The sequence below is a fragment of the Lasioglossum baleicum genome, chromosome 2 (genome assembly GCF_051020765.1).
Source record: "Lasioglossum baleicum chromosome 2, iyLasBale1, whole genome shotgun sequence".
Lineage (NCBI taxonomy): Eukaryota > Metazoa > Arthropoda > Insecta > Hymenoptera > Halictidae > Lasioglossum > Lasioglossum baleicum.
Window position 1 is genome coordinate 15,816,605 of NC_134930.1, and position 12,733 is coordinate 15,829,337.

At 32.2% G+C, this 12,733-nt stretch overlaps 1 protein-coding gene across 5 annotated transcripts; it reads left to right on the top strand.

Annotated features, from left to right (window-relative positions):
* The first annotated feature begins 292 nt into the window (after window positions 1-292).
* Window positions 293-12,292, top strand: Graf (GTPase regulator associated with FAK). 5 transcript variants are annotated; one of them, XM_076446810.1, is made up of 21 exons: window positions 293-523; window positions 2,069-2,232; window positions 2,823-2,980; window positions 5,240-5,311; window positions 5,383-5,484; window positions 5,563-5,673; window positions 5,752-5,856; window positions 6,417-6,488; window positions 6,621-6,687; window positions 6,764-6,861; window positions 6,942-7,036; window positions 7,543-7,624; window positions 7,701-7,806; window positions 8,565-8,786; window positions 8,979-9,084; window positions 9,303-9,633; window positions 10,181-10,370; window positions 10,818-10,974; window positions 11,524-11,580; window positions 11,658-11,737; window positions 11,892-12,292. In XM_076446810.1, exons 2-21 carry the CDS (start codon window positions 2,073-2,075, stop codon window positions 11,981-11,983), a joined length of 2,463 nt encoding a protein of 820 aa, XP_076302925.1. In that variant the 5' UTR covers window positions 293-523; window positions 2,069-2,072; the 3' UTR covers window positions 11,984-12,292. The 5 variants fall into 5 exon arrangements, with proteins under 5 accessions (XP_076302925.1, XP_076302935.1, XP_076302919.1 ...); XM_076446820.1 differs by lacking the exon at window positions 2,069-2,232; XM_076446804.1 differs by lacking the exon at window positions 293-523 and having other exon boundaries at window positions 530-2,232.
* The last annotated feature ends 441 nt before the right edge of the window (window positions 12,293-12,733 follow it).

Consider the following 12,733-nt stretch of genomic DNA (forward strand, 5'->3'; position numbering starts at 1 on the left):
TTCGAATTAATTTGTTGCGAGGATTAATCTTTGTCCTTAAAATTTCTATTGTTGCTATATTATATTTATGTTAGTGTGAAAATAATATTAATATAACTATATGACTTGTGTGTGTATGTTTATTTAATATGTATACAGAGTGTATATACTATATATACATATATACAGAGTTCTCTGATACGTTGAGTGTCCGCTGTAGCCGCGTTCTGATTGGGCCGCGTTTTTCGTTAATAACTTTAAAAATGTTGCCCGTTGTGCGCGACGAGATACCGTTCTTCAGCTACATTGTTCATGTTCAAAATTATAATTGTAATTGAGAAGTTCAACAAGACGTACCTAGACATTTTGTATTGAAGATCGATTCATGACAGGTAGAACGTAGAACACAATGTAGTTTTGGTAATACAAATAATATACGATTTCGTAAAAAAAATTTGGAGTCGCTTGAGAAATGTATAAGGTTAAAGTTGATTCAAGAAAGCAAATTTTGCTTCTAATTGTCCACGAATCTGTCTACTGTTAAGTAAGTATCAATATTTTGATGAACGCTTTCTATCACGCAGTGAAAATATACCGAGAAAATTAGTTTTCTCTATAACGTTGTACTTTACAACAATTTCTATAATGAATAATATTGTAAATTACACGTCAGTTCTTGCGTTTTGAAAGAAAATAGGAACTACCACTTTTGTTTAAATGTAGAACTGCATGAATAGCTATTAGGTTTTTTGTCAAATTATCTTGCCGCTATTTGCATAGTTTTACACTAATTATTCAGAAGCAACAAATGCAACATGAGCTGATTGGAAGCGTGTAAATACACAAATACATAGATGCATGTATAATTGGTGGCGTACACTTGTATGCATACATTTTACAACAATGATTCTCTATGGAAGGGATAATTTAGAGTTCATTCACAATCACTGAAAATATAATTTGAATCAATTAATTCTATTGTTTTCAGGATAATTAATTCTGAAATTAATTGTTACAATTGAATTAATTAAACTTTCACTATTATAATATGCACCATTGAAAAGCACTGACCTAATTGTTTAATTTGGAATTCTGTTAATCACATAATTTTAACTTACTATGATCAAATATTTCATTAAAGAAATCTTTACTTAATTGTTCGTTGAAACACATTTTTTCCAATATATAATAGTCAAACCTGATATACTGTGGAATTTGTATGATCATGGTTCATCTAAATAATAACATTGTTAGTATGATACATTGTATCAGTAATTAACATTGCTAAGAATAAATTGACACAAGTATAAGAAAATAAAAAAATTCGTAAACGTTTAAAACATTTTTATTTGACTTTTTTACCTAATAAAACCCACACTAGAGGAAATAATGTCCTGTTCAGTGAAAACTGTACATAAATCTGCATAAATGTTCACAATCTAATCTGCACTGCTAAAAACATTCAAACTTTTCTTTCGATATTTACAATATCCAGTGGGTGATTTTTACTTACGTTTTTTGGAAAATGGCAATTGACTGTGAATGTTTAAAAAAAGAGCCGAAGTGTGCATTTCCAAAGCAACAAATCGTTTTGCGGAAAACAGACTTGTTTTTAGAAAAACTGATATTTTTCAAAGACGGAGAACTATGAGGAGCACCCAGTGGATATTGCGAATTCAAATTTGCTATAGACAGTGTCGTTAGCTTAGCGTTATTGTAAAGTTATTCGAATGATCCGCCATTTAAAATGTAGTTCGCACGTACGACTAAAGAGGGTACGTGATCTTTAATCGACATCGCAAAATTCCAGTCTATATAATCTCGCTGGTGATTTGTATTTAACGGAGATTCGGAAAATGTATCTTTGTTCATGACTAGCAATAAACAGGAGAATTATTGCGGACCGATCTTGTGTTTTTTCGTTAAGAACATTCCCGCCACGAAGTGACTCGATGCGTGCACCGCGATAGAAAATTCTTCTGTCTCCGTTAAACAATCGTACTATCTAATACTTGTTATTAAGTGTTGACTCGTTCGTGCGGTTGTTCCAACTTATTTAATGACTTTCGAACTTTAACACACAATCAAGAATAATGGGTATTGGCCTCAAACCATTAGAGTTTACGGATTGCTTAACCGATAGTCCCTATTTTCGAGAAAACCTTCATTATCATGAACGTGAATTGGAGAAGACCAGCCAACAGATTAAACGGCTCATCAAAGAGGTCAAAGATCTTTTGCTAGCTGCCAAAAGTAAGTTTATTATCGTCTGTATCCTATCGATATAAGAAGGTGTGTGTCTCTATAACAGCTGCTGTCACCGTGTTATATCTTATGTCGAGATTTTTTTCCCACAATAAGCTTTATTTCACTCGCAACATTCGAATATTTAACGATCTTTTCAACAATTAACCGTGTTACTCTGTGTGACTAACCACCTTCCTTTAATTAAGAAATCGAGGCGTTTTACGTGTTTATTTCTACCATTGATCCATGACAAGTGTGTCTATCCATGGGTTGTTAATTTTTCTTTCGCTATTAGAATTTCTTTCTTGCACTTGCAAATTTTCCGTGTTTTATTGTGTTACGTTTTATCACTGTACTAATATGTACATATAATTTATTTACTCGATATCTTATTTTGTGACCAATGTTATAAGTAAATCTTCATACGAAAAGTAACATTTCTTTTTGTAGTGTATGTGAAACAAGGATTTTTTTTTGTTTCCCTTCGAGTCTCTTCATGGATATTTTATTATCAGATCCATAAAATAGTATCGTGAACAGAAAGAAGCTCGTTCGAAGATTTTACTTGTAATCACAGAACGAATGATTATTTTTAGATTTGTCCAGAGCCCAGAGAGCATTTTCCAAAACATTGCAGAACTTTAGTTTTGAATGCATCGGGGAAACACAAACAGAAGATGAAACTCACATATCTCAAAGCCTAAAGGAATTTGGTAAACTTATTGCATCAATAGAGGATGAAAGGGATCGCATGGTATGCAATGTTTTTAGTACATACATGTGAATAGTGTATAGTTCTACTTTAGAATATCTGAGAATTCCTCAATTTGTTAATACAATCGACTGAAATGTATTTATTGTTTTTAACGATAAAGCAAAACATTTTAGGATAAAATGATACAGTCGAAAAACACGAATCTTATGGTTAAACAAACAGTTGATTTAAAATTGTTCAAATCAACATAAAAACTCAATGATTCATTGAAATGAAATCTATTTAGGACACTGTAAATATACGTCGCTTTGAAGTGTAGAAAAAGCACTTTATTTTTTTAAGCTCATATCTTGAAGGTGACCTTCGAGTCTGGGCAGACACTCCCTTCAAGCCTAAGCACATATTACTCATTACACATTACAATATTTGCACTGGGATTCTATCTATAATTTTATTCCTATATGTACCAGCAAGTTATGTACAGCAGTATAATCAAAGAATTTCTTTCGAAATTAATATTTACATTCCAATAAGTTATTGAGTCTTTATGGTCAGCCATTTATCTGTCGTATTATCATTACCATCTGTATTATCAGTATGACTACTAAAAGACTTAAAACCTCCATGTCAGATATAAAAGAAAATGGAAATAAAAAGGCGTGGTTTAGAAAATTAAAAAATTGTCTTTCCATATAAGAAGGCATTGTTTTCAGTGCGCTCTATCATTAGAAACAAACAATATGTCTTAGACGATCAATTGTCAGGCATATGTGATATATTATAAATATTTATATTAATTATATCTCAAATTAGAAATTATAAAAATTTTTTTATCGTATCACTACAATGATTTCTTTTTGTCATTATAAAAATGTGATTATAAAAACTCTGTTTTTATAGAAGGAGCTCTACCTGGTTATTTAATGGTATATTTCTTAGTCATATTTTCAAACAAAGTCATATTTTCTTTGCACTATTTTGCTTATGGATTTCGACTATGTTGCATATGTTTCAAATCGAATATAGATAGGAAATGATTTAGAATTTCATAATGTACATATCCTCTCGTGTTTTCTGAATGCACACAGCAAATGCTTCTGATTTGTCTTTCAGAATTTTCTTTAATACTCCCTCTTTGGAATAATAAAGTCAGATTTACGATACTAAACCATTGCATGTAATTGTTACACGTTAGAGTGAACTTTCATAACATATTAAAATTTTTGATTCAATCATAAGAAACTAAAACCTGGTTAGCATTTGATTAGTACTACTGTTACAACAATAGCATACTTTTTATAATCAATTATGTACTCATCTATATGATATTATGGGTAAGCTACACGTTTTAACATTTGTTATGTGAAATGAGTCCTTTCTTCTGTTCTGCTTGATTTATTATAATCAGATTGATGCATGTGTGTGAACATAGATCACATACATACGATTTCCTTCATTTACAAGGGAGGAATGTATTTTAGTAATGCGAACAATCTTCTAGCTTTCCGTTTGATAATAACGACAAAACAAACTCTATTTTAGTGGTTAGAGTGTTTAGGTATTTACAGTAGAACTCCGTTTATCCTGAGACCGCTAATCCGAATTTTTGATTTATCTGGATTATCAAACATATAGACTATATAATAGTCTTTTGCTTCATACTACCAATATCGTTGTGAAAGTATACATATAAAATGTGCAATAAACAAAATACATAAAATGTATTCGTGTTATTTATGTTGTTAACGAATTTTCCAGATAAACTGGGTTCTACTGTAGTTGGAAAAACTTTACTAAGGAATATTAATCGTATTACATTTGATGACTCGTATACAATGTTATTTAACAATTTTAGGCATATTTTTTACTTTCATTATCATATAAAGAAAAAGCTATACTTGTTCTTAAAGAAAAATTTGAATAAGGATTAATTCTGAAGTGTGATATTTTATATATGTTTAGTTTACTTTTTTTTATACGAATGATGATTCATAGAAATTAGAATAGACTAATTATTAAACCATTGACATTGTTACGTTAAAAGAATTTTAGTCTTGTAGGTTAGATTAGTAGAAGTTCTCCATTTTTTGTATATACTTATTTTAATGATTGAAATTTCTTGTTATAATTTTTATTTGATGCGTGATACGTGTGGCACATATATACACATAATTTTTATCTGTGTACACTTTAACATTTGAGGAAGAATCACTGTGTTATCGATTTTATAGATTTAGAAATAATCGTGCGACTCTTTAATATCTGAGCTACTTTAATTTTGGCAAAATTTATTTTCAGCTTGAACGTGCTTATGACCAAATTATACTGCCCCTGGAGAATTTTAGGAAAGAACATATTGGAGGAGTCAAGGTAATTTGTTAATACATGTCTGGAAGAATAATTTGTAAGACCTCTTTTACTATATTCATTCATCTCTACAGGATGGTAAAAAGAAGTTTGAGAAACAAACCATTAAATTCTGTCAAAGTCAAGAACGCTACCTAAATTTGTCCACTAAAAAACAAGACAATGTACTTCAAGAGGTACAGCTATTTCTTATACTAAGCGAAAGCTATAAATAATTGACCAAATTAGTCTAATAAAAAATTTATTATATCCAGGCTGATGCGACATTGGAAATGGCCGAAAGACATTTTTGTCAAGCTAGTTTAGAATATGTATTTTTGCTTCAAGAAGTACAAGAACGGAAGAAGTTTGAATTTGTTGAAACTGTAAGTTGTTGTTAAGACTACTATGTATTTCCTATTAGAAATAATTTGTTTACAGAGAATGTTAACTTTTCTTTTCAGCTGTTGGGTTTCATGTTTGGTTGGTTAACATTTTATCATCAAGGCCATGAAGTCGCAAAGGATTTTAAGCCTTATATGACTGAACTACAACTAAAAATACAAAAGGTTAGTATTTTCTTAAATTTGATAACCATTTGCTTAAAAATTCATGAGAGGAGCATTAGTATTACAGAGGCACGAACCTAAAACTTATTACTTACATTAGCACTACTTAAATGGCAAAGAAATTGCTTTATGCATTGTAACATTGATTTACCAAAATATATTAAATATATTGTTGTTTCACATTCTAATTTCTACAGACTTTCGTCCACAAACAAGTTACAGTGTTTCTTTTTTATACTGTAACTATGAAGGAAAAAAAGTGATCATAATTTACATCGTAAGAATGTGATTCAGCATATCCTAAATATTTGAAAAGAGTAATTTGGGAATATTATAATTTTGGGCGTTTATGAAGTTTTGTGTGGCGTTTGACAGTATATTTTGTGTTAATAATTTGATAGTCATCATAATCGAATTGATTGTTAAAGTTCAACAACTTGTAGAAGTACTTAGCCATAACTTCTTACTAAAGTATTGTGTGGTGCAAATACGATTAGGGTAACAGCATGATAAATAGCTTACTAATTCTGAATTTCATGTGTGTGCGTGTGTTTTACAAGACTAGAGAAAATTTCCTTGCTACCCGGGATAAAACAGAATCGCTTATGAATAAAATGAAGGATATGAAAAAGGTATGTAACGCGTTCTTTCAAAGAGCAATCAATAATTCAATCATTTTACCATGAAAATATAACTATTACCAAAAAAAAGTACCCAATACAGCGTTAATGGTAGATATATTAATATTGGTAACATTTTTATAGTCTGCTGTGGAAACTGGTGTCAACAAATTTTACACACGAGAAGGATACTTATTTCTTATGGAAAAAAGCAAGTATATCTTTCATTGTCATTTAATTTTCAACGTTCGCCATGCGCTTTATCATATAAACGTTCAACTTAATAGAAGCGTTTGGTACAACATGGACAAAGCAGTATTGTACATATCAGAAAGACAAAAAGGAGTTCACAATGATACCTTACAATCAGCTGACAGGAAAGTTTGTAAGTGAAACCGAACAATACTTTAACAACTTTCTGTGATTTCGTTTGTTTAATCATTTATGTCGATTGCGTGTTAATAGAGTAGTAAAGAAATTTTTACATTGGCATCTTGTGTACGTCGTACGTCGGACACAATTGAGAAACGATTCTGCTTTGACATCACTACTCTCGATAAGTAAGTACCATTCAGTTATGTTATCTGACAAATATTTCGTACATTTTTTGACAGTAAAATCTGGAATACGGCGGTTCAAACAACTTATCTAACCAGATACTATGTTTTATGTTTAAATGTCTATTCTTCAAAGTTTGATACGTTTTACATTCTTGGGAATATAAGGTAGGTGATAGAGATGACCTACTTTTAGCCATATTTTCATAACTTTAGAGATTCGAACTCACGAATAAAATGAACCATACTCCCCTCTGTTTTCTTATTTAGAGAGTTTGTACCTTTAAATTTTTAAATGTACCTATTATCAAATTTCACCAAAAATATTTTTTCTCTCCATCTTCTAATACATCATTTGTATTAGAAGAATATAGTATCAGAAATGTGATGCTTCAAAGAAAACGTCGTATCATACACATTAGCGATTTGTGAGAAGTATCTTACATTATATACGTATGTTTATATGCGTATATTTATTAGTAATACTTACGACGCCTTCATTCTTTCAGACCAAATGTTGTATATACATTCCAAGCACTTTCTGAGGAAGACAGGAAATTATGGTTAGATGCCATGGATGGTAAAGAACCGGTACGTACTTGATTTTGTTTCACTTATTCCAAATTATATTACAACCAAACAAATAATCACTATTTTTAATTTTTAGAATTGTCCAGTAGTAGGAGGTGCAGCGACAAAATCTGAAGAAAATGTCTTAGACGAAACAGGCTTTATGTTTGTTTCAAAATGCATCGCTGCACTTGAAGACAGAGGTAATGTTCGCAACAGGCTTGTGCAAAAACCCAAAATGTCGGGAATTCTCGGTTGAGAAATGTCGAGCTCCCGAAAGTATAATGGGTCATTCTGAAATGATGGGTTACTAATATTGTTCTCGAGATGTAAATAGGGTCCTTTAGTCGTACACGGTCTGCTGGTATTGTTTTCAGACCAGGTATAGACAAGTGACCAGAATAACGGTGCCTCTCTCTCGGTGTCGACTCGCCTCTACGTGAAACGGGGGCACACCACGTCCTTTTCCAGCTCATTGTGACACCTATTTTCAAATCGCCATCGTTTTCAAGGGCTCATTTTGAAGGGGAAACTTCAGGGAATATAACCATATTTTTTCAAAATTTAAATAATTCTGGTCCTTCATCGAAAAAAACGTAACAAAAGAATTTGTTTACATTTCTTGACAAGTTAATTATCGAGGTTGAAAAAATTATTTTATAATAGCCCAATCCTTTCCGAATAAAAAAAAAAATATACCTCAATCGGGCAAACAGTTTCTGAAATAAAAATTTGTAAGTGAGACCCGTTTTCGCCAAAATGGACAAAAATTGCAAATTTCGAAGGCCTGTCATTTCTAAAAAAAAATTCAAAACCGGCAAAATGATGACTTAAACTCCTCCCCCCCCCCCCCTAATTTCACATGGACTACTACAATTTTCACGCGATTGTCTCCCGAACTATATTCGTTATTCAAAATGAATTTTTAAATAAAGTATTGTCTATTTCCTTTCTTTTTTAGGTCTTGAAGAACAAGGCTTATACCGGGTAGTTGGTGTCGCATCAAAAGTAAATAAGCTTCTAGCGATGGGATTAGATAGAAGGAAATTAGAAAAATTAAATATGGATGATCGCTTCGAGTGGGAAAGTAAAACCATTACCAGCGCGCTCAAAACTTATCTAAGGACATTATCTGAACCATTAATGACCTTCCGACACTATAACAGTTTCATTTCAGCTGCGAGTGCGTATAGGTATTCTCTACAATATTGTTTTATTTAAAATCCTCAAATTAAACAGTTACTTTTACTCTGTTGCAACGTAGTGAGTAAATATTGTTTCTAAAGTTTTTTTTAATTGCTCTATTAAAATTTTATTTATGTACACTTAAATCGTATTAATATAAAGTAATTATCCATCTAATTGCATTCGACAGAACAAGAAATGAAAGAAGCACGTATAAATGATATTCACAATCTTGTTTACCGACTGCCGATTGACAATTTCAAAATGTTGAACCGTCTTATTAGACATCTATGCAGGTAAACATTGTATTCGATACATTTATATTAGTTAGGCTTTGAAATTTCCACCGATTAAATCTCGGTGAACCTGCAAAACAGCTACCTACCTTCCGATTTCGATGATTTTTGGATGTGTTGTAGATGTCGATATTTAGAACTCTACCCATATTTGTGCGACATCAGGCACAGGAAATAATTGTTCACCTAAATCTGAATAACTACGTTCTTGTTTTCAGTGTGGCAAAGAAGAGTGATAAAAACTTAATGACTATTGGCAATTTGGCCGTGTGCTTCGGTCCGTCTTTATTAAGACCAGAGGAAGAAACGGTGGCTTCTATTATGGATATCAAATTTTACAATATCGTAGTTGAAATTTTAATTGAAAATTATGAGAGAATAAGTGCTAGCTCACCACCAGATACAATACGCTCAACGCCGGTCACGAAAGGTACCGTTCCTTGTAAGTCACAACGTGTCAACGTCGAGGATGGGTCAACGTCTTCTGGAAACGGCACTCCTTTTTTAAGACACCCGATGCACGCTAACATACCTTCCCCGCATTCACAAGTAATACATAATATATCAATTTATTCCATACGTTGTTTCAAGATGAGTGACGTTTAACTCCCCGCGGTTGAACAGTTTTCCAAATATTAAAATCATTCGCAATCTCAATAATTGTAAATTAAAAATATTGGAACGCGGTAAACTTAGTGTTAAGGGGATAGACTCTTTTCTAGGATTGCAAGTGTGCGAGATGCGTCTTCTCATGTGGTTTTTCAGTAGTAAAAAGTGCTAGATAAAAGATCAATCCAGGCCGCAATCGCCAAGTTCTATTTTTACGTTAACGCGGCGTAATTTACATTATTCGGCAGTATGTAACTGTCGCAGCTTTATGCTGCCGAGATTGATCTTATACCTAGCGCTTTTGACTACTGAGAAATCCCATATTTGTATTATTTATTATTTTTATATCGTAGTGTTGTATTTATCGAGAAATGAGAAGGCGCATCCCGCACCGTTGCAATCCTGGAAACGAGTGAAACTTATCTTGAGACATGTTACATGTTCAAAATTGGTATGTTACTGCAATAATGGAACTTGATTTTCACAGCTTGTTACAAGAACATATTATGATGGGCCTTTAACGGTTGTTACTAAATCAGCCTCAGTCGATGATCGGGAAAATGGCGATTACGAGGAGATAGAACACACAAGTCACAGAATGCCAACATATTTAGACAGTCGAAGTGGACGTGTCAAGTTAACTAACGCGAATGTTATGTACCATTCTGCGGATAAAGGTTGTGTGCCCTTTTTAAAAACTTCTTTCTTTTCTCTCTGGGTTTTATATTTGCAAGACAGATCATATTTTGTATATACATATATATTTTTAATTTCGGCCATCGGTTCAAAAATGGGTTTGGCTTACATTTCTATTTATTAATCTATTAACATCGAAAGATCCCGGAGTGACATCTTCAGGTCTTCATGAAACTTTGAGAGGACGTAATTCTTGCAAAAATATTAGAAACATATTTTTCTGAGCGGAGGCTGATGGCAACCGCTATTACTATACCCGCAGTAACAATTTTTCACCTAAAGTTTCATTAAGATTTGAAGATGTCACTTTAGAATTATCCCTTGTAAATGTTATTCGACTATTGTCTTAATCTTATTTCTGTTAACTATCTGCTCTTATGTATCCTGCAATGCTCTTTCTATACTTATATCTGCCCTTGTATGTGCAGTATTAACGAGTGGCAACACAAGTAGTTCAAGCGAGTCAATTGCTTCTGATCCTCATTCATTTTCATCCGATTTACCGGTGAAACAAAAGCGTGGTTCCATGATGACTGTACATTATGCATCGAGTTATGCTCAACGGAATAATCCATCAGTATCTGTGTAAGTTTATTATTTATTATTTCTTTTCACTGTGGTTTTGAAATCGGCCACACGGACCGGTGGCCAACATGGCACGTCGCTGCCAAAAACAAGCGCAGCAATTAAAACGATTTATAACTCGATGCGATTACAACGAGGAAGGAGTGGGCCTGCTATCTCCTAGTAGGCGCCTTATCTAATTTTTTCCTAGTATGCTGTCCACGCAACGAGTGACACTTATCTTTCTTGCATCCTCGTCGTAATCGTTTCGGTCGTTAGCTCATTTGCATACGTACCGTGATGCAAAGTGCTTTTCGCTTGCTCAGTTTTCGACAAAATAACATTATTCTTTTCATTACATTTGTTATACATACATATTGTACAATATATCCCCCGCGATTCGAGGCTCTAACGAGTCGCGTATTGAAAGACTGTAATAATATTCAGTGAAGGGAGTATGCGATTTTGGAAGTCTAAACGAAATGGGTGAATTTGACATTTTTTTTGTACTGTTGAGATTGCATACCCCTCCCCCCCCCTTAAATTTTTAATATTTGCAATTTTCCATAGAGCTAATACATCGCCGAGTAGTGGACGTTCAAGCCCTGGACAAGTACCTGGTATTTGGTAAGTTTATATATGAGGTTGATCAGTAAATATTTCTATAACGCAGCTTTCTAATGGCAGGAATTTAACCATTTTAGGAGAGTTCGTACCTTATATGCCTGTCTGGCAGAAAACGATGGCGAGCTGTCATTTGAACCAAATCAAATTATTACAAATGGTATGACAGATTAATTTGCGAACATTAACGATTCGAATAAAATTTAGTTTCTCTTTCTAGTTTTTGCTCTAACATAAGATAGAATAAAAGCTTTGCGTCTACCGTGTGATAATTATACGTCGATTAATTTGCTGAATTTAATTTTCCATTACAGTAAAGGCCTCTTTGGAACCAGGATGGTTAGAAGGCACATTAAATGGCAAGACAGGATTGGTCCCAAAGAATTATGTTGAACAATTACCTTGAATTTGGAAAACCAAAGAGTGCCTACATTGTTTTTACATTCCGTATTTTAATTTTTTTTTAGTACTATTGCCTACTGAAGCATGTATTTCTTGAATGCTATATGGTGACATACCTGAAACGCAATGTTTTACTATTTATATTCCTTTGGGTACAATTTACATAGTCAATTACATATACATTCGTATATATACACCCTTTATTTATTAGGAGCCTCTTTGCTCAAGATGGTCTATATTGTATATAATCAATTGTAGAAAAATTTATATATACTATATATATATATATAAATATATGTATATTATATATATACACACATATAAAAACATATAACGTTAATATATTACACAATATTTAAATATATTTGTACTGAAAGATATTGCTCCAGTATGTAGTTATTAGGAGATCTCATAGGCAATAATCATTTGTTTATATTGCAATAATATATATACATATATCTATATATATTATATAAGAATGTGATATGAAATAAATAAATACCAAATATAATCAGAATTTTTAATAAAGAACTTAACGATATACAAATTTCATATAACAATCGTAATTGAAAAAAATTTGTTTGGAAAGTATTTTTTATTTTTTGTGATAATTTATATTAATGTTACTAGATAATATTAATAGAAAATAAATGCAATACTAATTAGTGTAATGACTAATATCGCAATATATAAGATTATCTACTACTGTGGTGTTGAAAAAGAGTATTGAAGAAAAATATACATATTACAAGGC

Excerpts from the sequence above, each read along its gene's own strand:
- Graf (XM_076446810.1), top strand. The coding sequence starts at position 2,073 with ATGGGTATTGGCCTCAAACCATTAGAGTTTACGGATTGCTTAACCGAT. Across the intron at positions 10,371-10,817 it reads GTACCATTCTGCGGATAAAG|TATTAACGAGTGGCAACACA; the intron begins GTTGTGTGCCCT and ends TTGTATGTGCAG. Across the intron at positions 11,738-11,891 it reads AAATCAAATTATTACAAATG|TAAAGGCCTCTTTGGAACCA; the intron begins GTATGACAGATT and ends TTTCCATTACAG.